Source organism: Pogoniulus pusillus, chromosome 17, assembly GCF_015220805.1.
Source record: "Pogoniulus pusillus isolate bPogPus1 chromosome 17, bPogPus1.pri, whole genome shotgun sequence".
Lineage (NCBI taxonomy): Eukaryota > Metazoa > Chordata > Aves > Piciformes > Lybiidae > Pogoniulus > Pogoniulus pusillus.
The window spans coordinates 10010235-10029161 of NC_087280.1; the positions used below are offsets into that span (position 1 = coordinate 10010235).

The window sequence follows — 18927 nt, forward strand, 5'->3', positions numbered from 1 at the left end:
AATCCATTACTCTTAGAAGAAGAATCCCTGTATATCCAGGTACAATCCTTGTCAAATATCTGGACACAATCACAGGCTTTTAGGATTACAAGTAACATAATAAAGGATAATGATCAAAAATTAAGCACACCAACCCAGAATGCTTGGGTTAACTGGGCCTGCCATGTGCACTGTAAGGCAGCAGTCTGTTAGGTTTAAAGTGAGATTAAGGAGTTGTGTAACCTGCAATTACGCTGTGTTTCATTAAAAAAAATAAGATGATTTGGCTCAGTAGGGCCCTTCCTTATATTTACCTCTGTTTAATTGGATTGGGAACTGCTTAAACATCTTTGAGTTGGAGCTTATAAGAAGATGATCCCAGCTGTTTTTCGAAGCTTAAGACAGCAGGCAGACAACATGATCATGTCAAGACTCATAGTAAGGCCTTAATCCTACTTTTTCATCAACTAGCACTACAGCTGAGTCTTTAACCTCCTAAGTACTAAATGTGCTTTGGATCTCTCACAATGAATTTGCTGTCAAATGTTGTTGTCTAATAATGTTAATTTTTGCTTCCTTTCTGGGGAGGACTTTAAAAAATAGTCTCTGTCTGTGTGAATTTGAGGAGCTATAGTGTAAGCCTGTGTTTTCTGTCCTTTTAAAAATACAATTGATAAGCTTGCAGCTATTGAAGTCTGTCGTTCTCCATGCAGGTGAAGAATTGCATTGACCTGTACCTCACCTTGTTAAAGTGCAAACCCCAGTATCTTGGTAACTATTTTTCATTGCATGTGCATTACTATATTGAATATAGTTTTATTTTCAGTGGCAAAGAAATGGCAACAGCTTTATTTTTGTTCAAGTCTTAATCCTAGGAACTGTTAGCATGAACAGAACAAAACTTCCAGATTTCCCAAATTGAAACTTGCTAACTGGAGCACTATTTAGTTTGATAATCCTGGAGTTGCATAAAGATTAAACATGCTACTGAGTTTTTTCCTGCACCTGTTAATAGCATCCACACAAAGCAATAGTTTTCTTAGCTTTTCTTTTTATTTTCTTATTTTCTCTTTTTTTTCTTTTCTCTTCTCTTTCCTCTTTCTTCTTTTTCTTTCTTTTTTTTTTCCCCCTTTTCTTTTCTGTTGGGGAGTGCTCCGATTTGTCCTAGTGACACAGGGCTGCCAGCAGGAAAGCAAGCGCAGTTAATGCTCAGCTGCTCAAACCAGTCAAGCAAGCTAGCAAGTCCCAGCTGTGCTACTTGATGTTTTTTGATTGCACCTAGTCCTCAATCTGTGAACTGTTTTCTGGACTTAGATTCATCAAGCTCTGCCGCTTTAAAAACTCATGCAGGCAGGCATCCTAGGATATGCCATTATAAGCTGCTGCCAGGGGATCTTCTAGGAGATAAATGGAATCTGTGTGAAGTAAATTAGTGTGAACCAGTCAATCTGTGTGTCAGCCTTGAGCCACATCCATGGGTAACTAGCTTGCTGACTGAAAAGTCCACTGCTTTTGCCAATCAGAGGTCTCAGCCACCAGGAAGCAGTCCTATACAACATTAGTTTCTTGGAATAATGCCTGTTTGGCCAGCTAGTGAAACTCTTCAGTATACAGTACTCTGCTGTCTGAGTTTACTTATTGCTTACAATTGAACTGAAAATCTTTTAAAGTCAGATAATATTTTAACAGTAGGGAGCATCACATAAATGTCTTGGAAATAAGTACTTCCACTTTCATACAGCAGCCATTCAGCAGAGTCATGCTGTGCTGCAGTTGCTTTTACCTTCCGATCAGTAATACATCTTCAAGGCCATAATGCAAAATAATAACAATAATCTGGCCAGAAGAGGTTAATAAAGAGGCTCTGTGTATATTTTTTTCCCATGGATTAAGCTATTTGGACAGCTTTGATCGAGAGATGGGGAGAGTATGCAATCTGTAACGTTCACATTATGCACAGGGCTGTGTCAGTGCCATAACTGCGCTGCACACTTTGGTTTCATTCTGGTATTAAAAGCAAACGGAGGCATTCTACAGCCAGAATGCCTCTGTAGAAATGGACTGAACCTGAATCCTCTGAAAATCCCCTGATTAATGATAGTAGACTTGAATACCAAATCAATCTACGGTCGTGAAGATAATGTCAATACTGACAATAATGTGATTTTAAAATTGCCAAGTGTTTGGGGTTTGCTGTTGTTTCTGTAGAAGCCACTCGCACGGATGGGCAGGCGCTGCCGCGCTATGTACTCTCCCACACCATTCACCTAATGTGCAGAAGCCAGGGGGAGTTTTGCTTTGTGTTTCCAGAAATTATGCAGATAAGGAGATGCTATGTACTTTAATTTAAAAAGAAACTAACTGTCTAGTAACAACTACAACTGAAATGTAATCTTTGCTCTAAAAGTGGGGTTTCCCCTGCTACCCAGCTGGTGGTTGAAAAAGGACAATGAGAGAGAGAGAGACAAATAACGTTGATGAAATGTGATCAAATAATTGAATCTTACACCATGGTTGGTTGTTATGCACTTCCACACATTTAGGGAAATCAGGAAAAGAGTAATGTGGGCTTTCTAGTCAGAGGACATCAAGAAGAAAAGGCAGTGCCTAATGATAGAAGAATTACTTGAAGACATTTTGGGGGTTGCATTCTCCTGTTTTCAAATACTCCTAAGTTTTACAGGAGCACATGCTTTGGAGCTGGGCAGTAAACATTGTATGGGATTTTATGGGAAAGCATTTTATTTCTTGCAGCAGAACCCACTGAGACAAATTTAACTAGTTAGGTGCTTTATTATATATACTACACAGAATTCATGGACAGGTTCTGGTATAAATCACAACTAAGATCAAGACAACTGCCTTAAAATTGAGTGAATGTTTCATTGCACTAATGAAACAAAAATGGGATGTCCTTTGAGAGCATAATTTGTTACATGCCATTATATTTTAGTTGAGAGAAGCAGAGATGTCCCTCTGGGTGAATAAAACTTCAAGGTACATTGGGAAAAGAATCACTGAAAATTTCTGGTTTCCTGTCTGGAGCAATGCAGTCCTCATAGAAGTGGGGAGAGGGGAGAACAGACTCCAGGAGTGTTCTGTAATTTTGAACTATCTCAAAACCTTACCAGGTATTTCACACTTGCAGAGGACAGAATGTTGTTTAGTTGCAGTTCACTTAGTGAGTGGGATGAGATTGATTTGCATGGGACTTCACAGAGTGTGCCTGCTGGCTTTGTCCTTCTGCAGACTGAGCTCAGTAATGTACAGTTAGGTCTTGCTTCTGCATTCAAAGTAACGGATTTAAATCGCTGTAGCCTCCGGTTTGACTCGTTCCATACTGGCTTATTTCAAGGACAGTTCCAATTTCCATGTGCTGCAGCATTCACTTTAGAGTAATAATGTGTTTCTCCTGGTTAATTTCTTAATCTCTCATTTTAAAATTAAAATGTAATGAAAACTGTGCCAGTGTGATATTCAATCACCAGAAGATAACAGCCAGCCATTCTCGATTAAATGACAGCTCCATACATCAGGGCAGGTTTTCCTAAATGACACTAAAAATTATGAAACGACCAGCAACTGATGTTTTCTATCAGTGAGATGAATTAGTGGTTTTTATGGCCTGAGAAATGGTCTGGAAAAAAAATAGGGTTCAATTCAATAAGGACAGGAGCAAGGATCTAGACTGAGGCAGGATTAATCTTCTGCAAAGAGACAAGATGGGGAAGAAATAACAAGGTAACAGCTTCTCAGGAAGAATCTGGATCACAAGCTGAGCCTGAGCAAAAAGTGCCTGTGCTGTGGCAATAAAGGCAAGCACCTCACCAGGCTTTGTAAAGAGGAGTAGCACCTGTAGAACCTGTGAAGTAATTCTCAAGTTGCACTGGCACTGGTGCCATCAAGGGCATGTCCCCAGCCTGGCGATTCCCTTTCATGCTGGCACGCATCTGTTCAGGAATCATAGAATCATAGAACAGATGTGTGCCAGCGTGCAGGGAATCAGCACACATCTGTGTGCAGAGTGCTGGCACTGGAATGGCACACTGGCTGGTGTAATTGCATTTTCTGCTTTTGCTAGGTGATTGTGGTGAGTGCTGCTAACACTTCTCTTGCCATGTTATGAATGTTTTCTGCATTTCTGTTAGTATTGATGTGTTTCCCCAGGGATCAGTTTTAGGCCCAGTCTTGTCCAACATTAATTACCCAGATGAAGGGATGAACTGTACCCTCAGCAAGCTTGCCCATGATCCAAAACTAAGAGCAGTGGCTGACCCACTAGCAGCCTGCACTGCCATCCTGTGTGCCCAGGACAGGGTAGAGAGTAGAGCAGAGGGGAGACTCATTAAGTTCAGCAAGGGCAAGTGTAGAGTTCTGCACCTGGTAGGGAATAACCCCATGCACTCTACAGATTAGGGGATGATTTACTGGAAAGCAGCCCTCTGGAAAAGGACTGGGAAGTGCTAGTGGACAAGTTCACCATGAGTCAACAATGTGCCCTCATGGCCAAGAAGGCCAGTGATACCATGAAGAGCACCACAAAGAATGTGACCAGAAGGCTGACTGATGTTCTCCTCCTGCTCTACTCTAGTGAGGCCACATCTGGTGTACTGTGTCCAATTTCTGGCCTCCCGTTCCAAGAGAGGGAAATACTGGAGAGAGTGCAACAGAGGGGTACAAAGATGATAAGGGGGCTGGATCATCTCTCCTACAAGGAGAAGCTGAGACACCAGGTGCTGTTTACTCAGCAAAAGACAGACAAGGGACCTTCTCAATGCTTATCATTATCTAAAGGACAGGTGTCAAAAGGATGTGGACAGTCTCTTTTCAGTGTTTTAGTAGGGGGTTGGACAGGGTGGTCCTCAGAGATCCAACCTCCATCCTTCTGTGTTTTTGTGAAAGAACTGTTGGGTTGACATCAAAATATGTGGGAGAAGATAAGTAGGATAATAGTCCTCAGACTAGAAAAGAGATGGTTGAAAAAGGATCAAGCAAGACTGGTTAGCCACAAGCATCATGGGAAGAGTGCAGGATTCATACATATTCCTTTTCTCCTACATTAACAAGTTTTGCATTAAGCTAATAGGCACATTGGCAAACAAACAAAAGGAGTAGGTATAGGCTGGATGTTAGGAGGAAGTTCTTCACAGAGAGAGTGATTTCCCATTGGAATGGGCTGCCCAGGGAGGTGGTGGAGGCACCGTCCCTGGAGGTGTTCAAGAAAAGACTGGATGGGGCAGTTGGTGCCATGGTCTAGTTGACTGGTTAGGTCTGGGTGCTAGGTTGGACTGGATGATCTTGGAGGTCTCTTCCAACCTGGTTGATTCTATGATTCTGTGTGGTAGGTACCTATGGAATTTGCCATGGTAAGGCAAGTTAGGGTATAGGATATTACTACTGTGAAAGTTTTACATGTTCAAGGGACAATTGGAGAAGTTTGTAGAAGAGAAATTTACTGTGAAATATTAAATGTAAATGAAAAAAAAAAATGCTTTGGAAGTCCCCAAGTTTCAGATTGAAGCTGAAGAGAAATTGCTGTTGAAGTATTACTGTATGGTGGTTGGACCATTGATAATATTTGCTCTCAGCAAGAACAGCTGTTCTTATGCTTTTTATGATATCTACAAAATGTGCTTTTGAAAATGGTACTCAAAGCATTTTTATTATCCAGCTCTCCATCAACCTTTTTAGGTGTAATACAGTGCCTGTGGCTCCCATACATCCCAGAAGTGGCATTGCAGCACGGTTGGCTTTACCCATTTATGAAAATAAAAAACCCAGCATTTTGTTTGCTTTTACAGATTTTTTTTCCATGCCATTTTACTTAGATTTGGCTTGGTTGTGTTTTATGTTCAACCTTAAATATATTTATCACCTGCTGCCTACCCAAAAAATATTTTTGTTGCCCTTTCTGCTTGTTTTGAATTACAAATTTTCATTTGCTGCACAGGCAGATTGGTTTTAAGTTATTCATTCACCTTATCAATAACAAAGGCATCTTCTCATAAAACACAAACCTGTTTATTCACTTGTGTTAGGCAAACTTCTTCCTCGGGCATCCACCCTCTGAAAATTGGTGTGCAGGGCAGATTACTTAGGCCTTACTCTGTGTTGTTTCCAGAATGAATCAAGACTTTTTAGAGTTTAAAGAGAACATGTAGAAATAAATGCCAGTGCTGAGTTGTGGCTGTGGTTAGTGATCAGAGTATGTTCACAGAGCTCCCCGTTCAACAGTTCATTCACACAAAGGCTGTCCTTTCTTAGACCGATCACCAACCAGTCTGCCATCTCTGTTTGGAAATCACCTGGGTTTGTTTTGTAGAATTTGAAATACTTGAAAACTACATAAATGTTTCATTGAATATTGTGACCTTTTCACGTTGTTTTACCATCCTGCATTTCATGGCTGTTTTTAATAGGTTTCAATAATGCAAATGAATGGTTATCAAATCAGTAAACAACTCAAGAGCTTATTAAGATGTCAGAAAAAATTGCTACAGGATAGATCCTGTACAATAAAGGTGAAAGTCATTTTTATATGCTAAATTCAAGGTAATTTGCCTCAATGAAATCTACCCTATTGCCCTACTTCCATGCTAACACAGGTAATTTCTACTGTCCGTGTAGTAATTGAAATTGCACTGAACAGAACAAAAATATCACTGGAGTTTTTAAGATCAGAAAGTTGCTTCTTTTTCTCTGACTTGTAGGTTTGGAACTCATTTATACTCCAGACATTTACATCACTTTGGCTATACAAATTAGCTTTCAAATGGAAGGAAAAGTAATTTTAAGGTCCATTTAAGCCCAAAGTAGGACAGAGTATCCTCAGAATGAATAAAGATCACACTGTTTATGTTTAAATAACTTGAAATCCCATCAGCATCCTACATGTAAGCAGTTGAGAGCAGTATTTTCCCTACTGACACTTGAACATAAAATCCTGTTCCTTAGGGGAAAATGCAGTGACCTGAGTGTTCAGGGGTTTGGAATATTTTTTCTTGATTACGTAATGCTATTTTTTACTTTCACTCTTTATTTGGGCCAGGCTGTTCTTTCCTTATTTTTAACTTTCCCCTTTGTTCTTTTATGGTATCTTTAAGGAACTTCCCTCTTCAAATTGAGTATACGACATGTGATGTTTTAAAAAAGAAAGATCTGAAGGTCTCTTCCTGGGTCTCTTTCTTGCTTAGTGCATGCACACATTACATAACTTCATATCCTAAGGTATTGTGAAGTTTACTTGCCTGAGTTTTGTCTCAAGAGATATGTGTACTTCTGAGTAAGTGACAAGGCTAAGTTGCACATCCCTCACAAGCACTGGTGACACAATCCTCACCTCTCCCAAACTGTCTCCTGGTTTTCTGGAATATGTATTTTCCTCCCTTCACTTCTTCCTGCTGAAACTCATTGTCTGGCAGCTCTTTTTGCACAAGTTGTCTAGAGGTCTCTATGTCCATCCTGTGAGAGCCCTTTCTATCTATACTTTCCACTGCCTTTGAACTGCTGCTAGTTACTTCTTGCCACCAAGTATTAGTACAAGTGTTTTATCATTGCTTTTTGTCATTTGTAAGCTGAGCTCTGCCTGCCTTCCCTTTTTTCTATTTTTTTGTCTTTCTTAGCTTATCCTCTCCCAAATATCCCTGAACCTCTGCTATCTCTACTGAAGAATGTCACCTGGAGATCCTTGTGCTTTGTCCAAGGACTCTGCTAGTCTGTTTCGTTTTTTTTCTTGTTCACTTCACATTTTTTTCCCTGATGTATCTCATCTGTGTACGTGCCTGCTTGTAGTTTTCTTTTACACGTCGCGTTATGAATTACTGGATCTTAGATAAAAATTCTTCACAGAAAGAGTGATTGCCATTGGAATGGGCTGCCCAGGGAAGTGGTGGAGTCACCATCCCTGGAAGTGTTTTAAAAAAGACTGGATGTGACACTTAGAGCCATGGTTTAGTTGATCAGATGGTGTTAGGTAATAGGTTGGACTAGATTATCTCAAATCTTTTCCAACCTGGTTAATTCTGTGATCCTGTGATGCTACTTCTTAGTTGAATCTGGTACCTTCTCTAAAGGCACTGCTTAGCTTTGCTTTATTAGTCTGAATTTTCTTACTTATGCTGATGTGGTCTGGGACAGTGGAGGAGCACTTGGACAGGTTTGGCCTAGCCCTGCTCAACAGCAATTACAGGACAGACTTCAGTCGAGGACATGCCTGCCATTTCTTACGGGGCTGATGCTTGCTGCTGTGAAAGAGGAATGAAAACACAGCAGTCATTTTAAAATGCTGTTTCTGAAAGTCTGGTCACTACTTTTAAAAAGAGCAGCTCTCATTATTTTTCTCTTCCTCTGCAGAGGCACAGCCATACTTCTCTTTTTTTCTTCCTTCTATCATGGTACACTGTGTTGGAAATTCTCCTATTGCTGTGTTTCAGAGTAGCTGTGAGTTCATGGAGATGCAATGATTCTTATCAGTCAGCATGGTGGAGCTGGCTGCTTACTGGCAATAAGGACTTGAGAAAATTTCTAATAGATTTGGCACAAGACAATTTTTTAAAGTCTCTTAAATACACATGTTGGTATTTTACAGGTTTTCTTTCTTGGCAGTAGGAGTTCTGGCCTTCAGTTAGTGTATTGGAAAATTATTGAAACATTGCAAAAATCAGGGAAGAGCACAGATGTCTTTGAAGAGCTTTCTTCCTGTGTTTTCATGTGTGAACAAGAACATTTGTTACTGCAAATTGTTCTTCAGTGTCAGTTCGCCGCTTGCAGGTCATGTGGCAGAGACATGAGCTAGGACTTCTCATCCAGTGGATAAACTGACTGTGGATACAAGTGTACTGCCTTTTTGTAAGCTTAAAAACGTAACCAGTGTTCCTGCTCTGCTGGGCAGCAATTTGTGTACTGGTTAGTTGCTGTCCAAGGTAGATAGTTAAGCAAAACTTGGGGGCTTTTTTTGTTTAGGTGAAGTGCACAGATTTTATTCTTTATTAGTTTTTAATACTGCATTTGAAATGATCTAACTGTGCAATTGTATTGAAATGCTGACTGCTTCCAATGGGCTCTGCATAGGTGCAGGAGCTGAGAATGCTGGAATCTCTTGGCAACCCGGGATCAATAGCTGCAAACCAATGGAAAGTGCTGAGCACCAAAGTGGAATATGTGTCTTTGGAGATCTTCCTGTCTAGAGAATGCCCAGAGGCCTTGTTGAGTCTCTTATCATTTTGGAAACGTTAAATAGTTGTTTACATTAAGTAATCCTTCACTAAATGTTCATTTTGTTAAAAAATAAAGAAATTGATAGAAAGTTATAAGGGGACACATTTCTGCTTTTGAAAACAGGGTGAAACTACGCTGCAGAAATCAAATTTGGTAATCTCTGAACTGCAACACAGTCTGCTTTTTACTGGACTTTGGAATTATCACTGCTCTTATTACATATCCTAGTTTGTTATAGACAACATATTTTCATCTTAAACACTATTTCTCTCCCTGGTGAATGGTTCCAGTAATTACGAAACCACCTAATTGATCTTTGAGATTGTTTACTGGCTTCTTTGCTGAAACAGACAAGCATTTTTTGTGGCTTGTAAATGATTTTCTTATTTTAGGATTCTATAAGCAAAACCTGGTTTGTTTTGGTTTTTTGCTTCAAAAGGACCACGTTGAAGCCAACAGCTCAAACTTCTCCTTGAACAAATTCTTGTCTGTAAATTTTTTTTTCATGTGTGGCATAATTGCGTATCAGTACTTTGAGTTTCTCTTTTCTTCCAGTTATTTGTGTTTACAAATGATGTCTTCAGAGGTGAAACTCAGGAAGTGTTTGTTTCTGAATATGTTACATTTCTCTATTCTTTATTGCTCCAGTCAGTGCACTGAAGCGTGACAACAGCTCAAACTCGGCAAACTTCCAAGACGTGGAGGATGTGCCTGACATATGTGTCTTGGAAGAGCCTGAGAGTCCAGGTGAGAGGCACTTAAAGATAGCCACCAAGTACCAAGTGATAAATCTGACACAGCTTTCTGGTCTGTAAAAAAAAAAAATATCGTAATGCTGTTTCCTTTTTAGCAGCTGCAATGTCAAATTAATGGTCACCTCCAGGGGTCACAGTGTGGAGCTGTTATCCTTTCCTCTTTCATCAAGAATTCAGGTCTTAGAAAGGATAAAGGCTTTATAACCAAAAAGAAAGCTGACACTACTAGTTCATTATAATCAGTTTTGGACTACACTGCTTACTTAATGTACGTACCATGCCTGACCCTTTGAAGGTAGAGTGAGATGATGAAAAATTAGAAGGACTGTGTATATACTGCAGTTGAGTGTGGCAGCAGACATTCAAACACTGTATCTCTGAAGGGAAACAAATTCATGGCGTTGAAGAGCTTGATTCTTTTCTTTCAATCAGCTCACAATCATTATTTCAGTTTAATGGCTCTTAACATTGATTCAGCTAAATACAGAAACATCCATAACGTTCATCCTTTTTGGTGACTAAAAGATTTATCTTCATATGGTTTCATTATTTTTCTCGTTATGGAACATTTACAAAATGTATTAAATGAATTCCAAAGGGAAACAATTAAATACAAAGTGTATCCAGTCACAGCCGATTAAAAACACTCTGTGTGACTGCATACTAAGATCTTTCCAGCAAACTCTGGGCTTCACCTGCGTAGACCATATATGTACCCTGCACCTAGTCCTCATTAGTGAAAGAGTTAAATACCTTTCTTCACTTGGTATTTTCCTTCCCAGCTTTATCTGGTTTCCGTGTACTCTCTCGCATCTTTGTGTGCTGATCCGTGTATCATATTTTTGATTCATCGTCTCTGTGGCCTGTCAGCTTAGTTAAGAGATTTCCAAGTCTTGCAGCCTGTGCTGACAGGGGGCAGCTGCCAACAGTCCCCTGATCCTTCCCCAAGGAACGCTGCTGAGATTTAATTTTCAGTCAAAGGGTGCAGTCTGAAATCCATGTCAGGTCCCCTAAGTCATCTCAGAACCCAGATAGGACCCATGTCTGGGGGATTATATTTCACCACTCTCCACTCCTCCAGGATTCCTTGGGAGTTCAACTGCTGTCATATACCTGATTTGAACTACATTCTCTTTTCATCTTTTCCACAGAAGTGAACAGCAGTGCATGTTAGAATAATTGAAACCAATGAATTGTAAATCTATATTCATTTCAAAGCCACACAGGCTTGGACTCAATGCTGTACAGTAGAAACCAGCATGAGATTTAGAAAGAAATATCTAATGTCCTCAGGAAGGAGACAGGTTTAATTCCTTACTGCACCTACCATCTGTGGTGCATGGCACCTCCTTCAGAAATTGCCTATAGTCCCTTCATCAATGATTGTGGGCAGAAATACAGGTTGTCCAAGTTCTGATGTCTTATGAAGTAAGAAGGAATTGAAACAAGGTGGTACTAAAGTGTTCTAGTGAGAATCACTATACTCTAAAGTAACGTTAGTTTTCACCTTCAATTATTTCTGTGTGGCAAGGTGTCCAGATTTGGATGGGAACTTGAATATCCAATTCTGCACTCTGCATGTCTGTATGAAGAGAAGGAATAAAAGCCTGTCAGGAGGTGGACATTGACTGGCAAAAATACATGTTGATAAAGCATCTAAACTTAAAAACTGAGTTCCATTCGGTCCATCTGACATCATTAAACTAGTAATAAACAATGAATTACTCTGGCTTTTGTTTCTGTCCATTCCTGCATTTTAAGACATCTTGTCTTATAGGTCTGAAAACCTCAAGAGATTTCACTACTGGTCTCACTGCTTTCCACTGAGAATTTGTGGCTTGGTTGTCATGGAGACATCGTATTTCTCCAAGAATTGCTCATATTGATCCGTGGACAGGCGTAAATGGCCAGGCGAATGTGAGGAGTAAAGGGGGTTGGGCAGTACTATAAAATGACCAGAGGTTATGGGTCGGAAATAAGCTCATAGCAAACACTTAGGTAAAGAGAAAGAAACAGTTTCATTTTGTTTCAGGATTTCGTTTTTGCACTTTATGCCATTGTCTTCTTTCACTATAGACTGAAAGAAACTTGTTAGTCACTTGTCATGTCAGATCTTTGGTGCTTGTCCTGACACAGCTGTCAGCCTTCCAGCTCTGTGCAGTTCAGGGACACACAACAAAGAGCTAGGAACATGAATTATTTATTGCTCCTTGTGTGGATGAAATTCTGTGATAAGAAATTAAGACACTTCTGCCAGAAGTGCTTGTTTGAAAGGAAAGATTTGGTAACACAATACATTTACTTAAAACTTAGCACTCACTTTCAGTGGCAAACATTGAAACACTAATGTGACATTCAGCCAGCTATGATTTTTGCCAGTATTTCTCAGGTGTTTTAGCTTCGAACTGTGTCTGGAAATGTGAGAGTGCCTAGGAGGTCAGCATTTGCTCTAGTGAAACCTGTGACTTTAGAATTTCTCTCACACATACTGGAAGTCTGGGCAAACTTAGGAACTCCATTTCTAAGTTTTTATTAAAAAGTCTGTCTGTGTGTTTTGCAGAGTCTCCTGCCTCACTGAGAGTGTGTTGTTATATGTGCAAAAGCCATGTTAAGCAATACATTGGGTTTATTTTCTCTTCTGATGAGGAAAGGAGGGAAATATGACAACACACCTGCGAGGAATTCCGACTGCTGCTAGGGAACAGTTCTTTATCTTATTAAAAGTAAAGGGGTTTTTATTACGACTTCTGCCAGAATCAGGAAGGCTATAGAGCAGCTGTCAACAGACATACCTGTGCTTTGTTTTCTAATGGTGAGAGGTGCAGGCTCTAACCTTGACTTTAGACCAAGAGTTATTCTCAGAGTGATCTTAATTTTCTAAAATCACATATAGCTTACTCTGCTTGCTTTGCTCTCACATCTCTGTGTGTCTGCACGTGTCCTCACTGCTCTGGATGTGGACCTCCAGCAATTGTAGAAAAAGGCATACACTCAGATGAATAGCAGGAATCCATTTGACTACCCAAGACACCAATCTGAGATTTACCTGTGATTTCTTGTGTTCAATGTGTGATCTGAACTACTCTCAGATAGGTAATAAAACCCTTCAACCTGCACTTTTCTCTTGGATAATTCACAGTAAACACTTTTCAGATGTGATGGACACAGGTAAATACCAGACTGCAGTTTCTTGTCTAAGTGAAATGGATTTTAGTTGCTCCCTTCATGTGCCTACAAGCTGCCATTATCTGTGATAGTGGCTCATGTCTGTTTTAGCCCCCACACAGAGGAGATACTGGGCTTCTCTCTCAGATGCCTAATAGTAGGTTTATCACTGCCATTTTCCCCACATGCTGAGGACTACTTCTGTTTGACATGCAAAGCCTTGAGTTTTCAAACTTGTCTCTTCTCTGGCCTTGAACATAATAATCAGATAAGAACTGAAAGCTTTTTGTGCAACTCGAGTTTTAACCATGTTAACCCCCTATGAAGAATTCACTATCCCTGAGTGTGCTTTCTAATATAAATAAATACTCTTAGCAGCGTTTCCCATTTTATCAGGCAAATATTCCATATCTAGGGAAAATGAGAAAGAGACTAAAACTGAGTGAACATGAATGTACAAGTTAAACTTCTGGGTCTGACCTATTCACTGAAGTTCTCTTGTCCAAACAGTGATGGAAAATTCACACCTCCAGAGGACAGATCTTCTTGTCAAGGGAAGTCCTTGAGATGGGTTTTAAAGGAATTGAAAGTGCTCTGAATTTTATCAGTCAAAATGTAAGAGGATTGTAGCAGAACTTGACACAACTTGAGGTTTCTTAGCTTTCATATGTGGCACAGTGCCACTGAGGAGGATTCTGCAAGTGTTGCTCTTAGGAGAAAAAGGAATAGATTTGATCTGAGGTCACAAGAAAAAGTGAAGGCTCAGATGCCTCTTGCCTCTTGTTTCCCTCAATAGAGATATTGCAGTAGACTAGACAATAGACTGTTACTTTACTTGGTAATATAGGGAAATTGAGCCTCCCTAATGGGAGATTGAGTTAGAAGTTTATGGAGGACAGGTCCTGCCTGGCGAACTTGATCTGCTGTGACAAGATGACCCAGCTACTGGATGAGGGAAAAGCTGTGGATATTGTCTACCTAGACTTCCAAAAAGCCTTTGACACTGTTCCCCATAGAATCATCATGGACAAACTGACTGCTCGTGGTTAGGACAAGCACAGCTGTGCTGGCTAAAGCCCTGGCTGGACAAAAGGGCCCAAAGGGTGTCGGTCAGTGGAGTTAAATCCAGCTGGCAGCCGGTCACAAGTGGTTTCCCCAGGGCTCAGTGTTGGCACCACTTCTGTTTAACATCTTTATTGATGACCTTGATGAAGACACAGAGTGTGTCATCAGTAAGTTTGCAGATGACACCAAGTTGGATGGCAGCGTTGGTCTACAAGAGGATAGGGAGGCTCTACAGAGGGACTTGGATTGGTAGGCCAGTGTCAGTGGCATGAGCTTCAGTACGGCCAAATGGCAGGTTCTGGCATGTGTGGCTGGAAAGCAGTCTGGCAGAAAGTGACCTGGGGGTTGTAATAGACAACTGAAGCAACTAAGTGTGCCCAGGTGCAAGGAAAGTCAGTGGCATTCTGGCTTGTGTTAGAAATGCTGTGTCCAGCAGGGATAGGGAGGTGATTGTCCCCTTGTACTTGGCTCTGGTGAGGAGGCCACACCTCAAGTTCTGTGTTCAGTTTTGGGCACCTCATTACAAGAGGGATGTGGAGGCGCTGGAGCAAGTGCAGTGGAGGTCAGTGAAGCTGGGGAAGGGCCTGGAGAATAAATCTTACAAAGAGTGACTGAGGGAGCTGAGGCTGTTTAGTTTGAAGATGAGGGTGAGGGCAGACCTCATTGCCTTGTGGAGAGGCTGCTGCTGGTCTCTTCTCACAGGTAAATGGATAGGACAAAGGGAATGGCCTCGAGCTGCAACTGAGTAGGTTTAGACTGGACATTAAAAATATTTTTTCCCAGCAAGAGTGGTCAGGCATTGGAATGGGCTGCCCAGGGAGGTGCTTGAGTCACCAACCCTGGATGTGTTTAAAAGTAATTTGGATGCAGTGCTTGAGGATATGGTTTAAGGGTGAGCTTTGTAGAGTAGGGATATCAGTTGGACTCAATGATCCTGGGGGTCTTTTCCCACTGCAGTGATTCTGTGACGCTGTAGACAGATTAGAGAGTGTTTTCTGTCTTTTGGCTAAACACCATGTAAATGGCAAGAACTCTCTGTGCTCGTGGCCTTCAGTAGCCAGACAGTCTCTGCCTGAGCCAGCTGGCCTGCTCTGCAGCTCATGATCTTTCCTATCTGTTCATTCCAAAAGCCATGGCCAGGTTACATTTTTCCTTCTTAATTTTCTGCCTTTGCAGGACAGACTGTTATCCTGGGTGTGTAACAGATAATAGTGAAAGTCTGAGCAGTTTTCACAGCCTTGCTTAGCTGCTTTCCTAGATAGGCCTGGCCATGGAGATGGGAAAAGATCTCCACCTCTCCCTGTAATAGTCTGTGAGACAAAACTGCAGCAAGTAGAAATGAGAAGGTATCGATAACAACAGATTCTTCTTAGCCACTGTGTGCTTTAAAATACAGCACTAAATCAGAAACTGTCTCATTATTAGGCAGGTTATAATTACTCTATTGAATATTCACTTAGCAGCTCCAAGTTCCATCCACCAGAGAGCATGTTAGTTAGATCAGCGCTGTGCCACATACATGGTTGTTAAGTGCACAGGAAGAATGAAAAGTCATTGTTCAGTAAATTTTCAAGGAATCGTGTGGTCAGCAGGAGCAGGGAGGTCATTCTGCCCCTGTACTCTGCACTGGTTAGACCACACCTTGAGTCCTGTGTTCAGTTCTGGGCCCCCCAGTTTAGGAGGGACATCGAGATGCTTGAGCGTGTCCAGAGAAGGGCAACGAGGCTGGTGAGAGGCCTTGAGCACAGCCCTACGAGGAGAGGCTGAGGGAGCTGGGAGCCTGGAGAAGAGGAGGCTCAGGGGTGACCTTATTGCTGTCTACAACTACCTGAAGGGTGGTTGTGGCCAGGGAGAGGTTGCTTTCTTCTCTCAGGTGGCCAGCACCAGAACGAGAGGACACAGCCTCAGGCTGCGCCAGGGGAAATTTAGGCTGGAGGTGAGGAGAAAGTTCTTCCCTGAGAGAGTCATTGGACACTGGAATGGGCTGCCTGGGGAGGTGGTGGAGTCGCCGTCCCTGGGGCAGTTCAAGGCAAGGTTGGATGTGGCACTTGGTGCCATGGTCTAGCCTTGAGCTCTGTGGTAAAGGGTTGGACTTGATGATCTGTGAGGTCTCTTCCAACCTTGGTGATACTGTGATACTGTGAAGAGGCCCCCTCAAAAAGCATGGTTTTCTGAATTTGCATCATTGTGAAGAGTAGACAGCAGTAAAGGAGGACTGATTCAATAATTGGGTGCTGGAGGTCATTGGTGGTGATGTGTGAGTCAAGAAGATGTTAATGCAGGGGCAGCCTGCTGATTACAGGCACTGACAGCCCACACTGCTCAGGGGCTGTGTGTAACATCTTAGTGCTGCTGAATTGTTCCAGAAAGAGTTTCTCAAGTTTCCAGTGTGGTCACAGAAGAATTTCACTGAAAGAGGTGTAGTGTCATATGCAGTCAGCATTCTGGGTTGCTAGTGTCATGGCTTGGAGAATTCGGTTGGTTGACATTTTAAGTAGTAAATGAAAGTGTAAAAGCTGCAGACTGCATAGTAGATATCATGACAATGTGTGCCTCTGTGTGCCTGTAACAGAAATATGGTAGAGAACCTGATAAACTTAAAAGATACCCTAAAAGTGGGAAGTAGCATCCTTCATTCTTGGTGTTCATGTGCTTATGAAAGGTGTTGTGTCTGTTTAAGCAACGTTTCTAATACAAGTAATATTTAAAATTCAGGTTGCAAATACTACCATACATGAAGCTACAAAAGGGCTTTTCTGTGGAATCCTGATAAGCCATCACAGAATTAACATGCAATGCTTTGTCAGCATAACTAATATTATTATAGTATATAGCATATTATAGTATATAGTATATGTATAACATGTAGTGTATATATATAGTATATATATAGTTATATATAGTAGTAGTATTGTATATAGTATATTTATATACATAGTGTATATATCTAGTATATAGTATTATTATAGTATATAGTATATTATATAGTATATTATATTATTATAGTATATTAGTGTAACAGACATTGCAGCATTATTTCTCCTGAAAGAGAATGTATATAATTTTAAAGTTTTATTTGCAGCACAAACATAAGCAACCTGTTAGTTTAAAGCAGAAATTATCTTTTTTGCTGATCCATTGGAATGTTTTTCTTTAAAACAGAAGGAAGAAGCAGCAGAAGGCTGCTCAGGAGGAAAACTGTGAGAAATGGTATACATACTCTTGAGGTGGTTTGGTTTTGGTACTGCATCTTGTAGTACAGCAATCTTCTGGGGGTTGGTGGTGAAAGATTGCAGTGCAATACAAAACCTACAAGGTTTACTACTATATAAAAAGATTGAAAAATTACTTACTGTTTAGAAACAAAGTCTTGTCTGTTACCTGAAACTGTGAAACCATTAAGCCAGATGACAAATCTGTTTTCCAGATGACGTGAAGCCACATCCCTGGATATCTAAGGTGTGCTTCTGTAAGGTGTGTTAGAAGACCCTGCTTAGCTGAAAAAATCAGAAGATGCACAAGAAGAGCCAAGAACTAGGACATAAGTGGCGCAGACCTGACATGTCTTGGTGTGTTTATGAGTGCGTACCTTTAGCAACTCATTTTCAGAAGAAATACCTTCCATAGGATCTGCTTCCTTTGGCTGATTTGTTGGTTTCAGCTGACTAATAGATTTACATTTGTTCAATTAAATTTAGATAGCATTAATGCAGAAGATATAAACTCTTTTATTTTAAGGCATTTTTCACTAAGTTGTGTAGTGATCCCAAATCTTAAAACTTTGACCATAAGACATTTGCATTCATTTAATACGCTTTTACATACATCACTTTTACATCTTTCTCTCACTCCTTGTTTCTGACTTTTATTACCAGCAGCACTTTTAACACTCAGCAAAACCAAATGCATTTGAAATAATCAGAAAATGTGTTTGCATTTAAAGGGAAAATGAACATTTTTAATTAAACAGGGAATGGTCAGGAACCACTATGAAACAATATTCTGTGTGCAGGAGAGCGTGGGAAGTTTGATCATAAATCTGGTCACATCTTGAATGTAAATTTTCCTTTTCTATAAATATTGCCATCATCATCCACAGAAATGTAGCACCAATATGAAGCTGAAGAAGCCCACTGGAGTCCTCTTCTGAAATTACATACTTCACTGAATTTCTATTTACACTTACTGGAAAAGCAGATATACATTTTTGTCTGAGTTTGTTTTGTTTTTTTTAATAAACCTCATTAAGTTTGGAGAATATTTTCAGCTTATTAGACTCATTTATCACCTTACATTCTGGGCGCTTTCTGCTGGTGTGACAAATAATGGCCACCCAGAGCAGTAAGCTCACTTTCTGTATTACCAGCAGTCAGGGTGCTAGTGAAGTCAAAGGGACTTGAGGATGTGCTTTTCTATATCTGTATCTTATGGTGGAAGTCGTGGTCTGAAGTAATCCTTTCCAGTTGTCACATTAGCCATAAGCTGCCTGAACTAGGAGAGTGAAGTTTTCTTCAGTATGGAAAGATTCTCTTGTTACTGAAGCTTTCTTTCTCATGGGGAAATGTCATGGCTGCAGGAGTGGCAAAACAAGGTTCCTCTTGCCATATGGTGGCTTCAGTGTGGTTAAACATGAAAGAGACATGAGAACCTATTCCTTCTGCTTTTTTATATCCCACGAGTCCATATCTTTAACTGCAGTGTATGATACCAAGGTCTTCAGAAACAGGGTAGAAGAGCCTTCAGAGAA

General features: G+C 40.7%; 1 protein-coding gene across 5 annotated transcripts in view; it reads left to right on the forward strand.

Annotated features, from left to right (window-relative positions):
* Window positions 1-18440, forward strand: part of WDR72 (WD repeat domain 72) — a 117423-nt gene extending 98983 nt beyond the window's left edge. For 2 of the 5 annotated variants that reach the window (XM_064157582.1, XM_064157590.1), the window contains 2 exons: window positions 9844-9942; window positions 17608-18440. In XM_064157582.1, the coding sequence (XP_064013652.1) occupies window positions 9844-9942; window positions 17608-17663 (155 nt within the window). In that variant the 3' untranslated portion in view covers window positions 17664-18440. Of the gene's footprint in view, window positions 1-9843; window positions 9943-10045; window positions 11672-11727; window positions 12356-17607 lie in introns of those variants that run through there. The other 3 variants (XM_064157584.1, XM_064157586.1, XM_064157585.1) reach the window with 3 other exon arrangements.
* The last annotated feature ends 487 nt before the right edge of the window (window positions 18441-18927 follow it).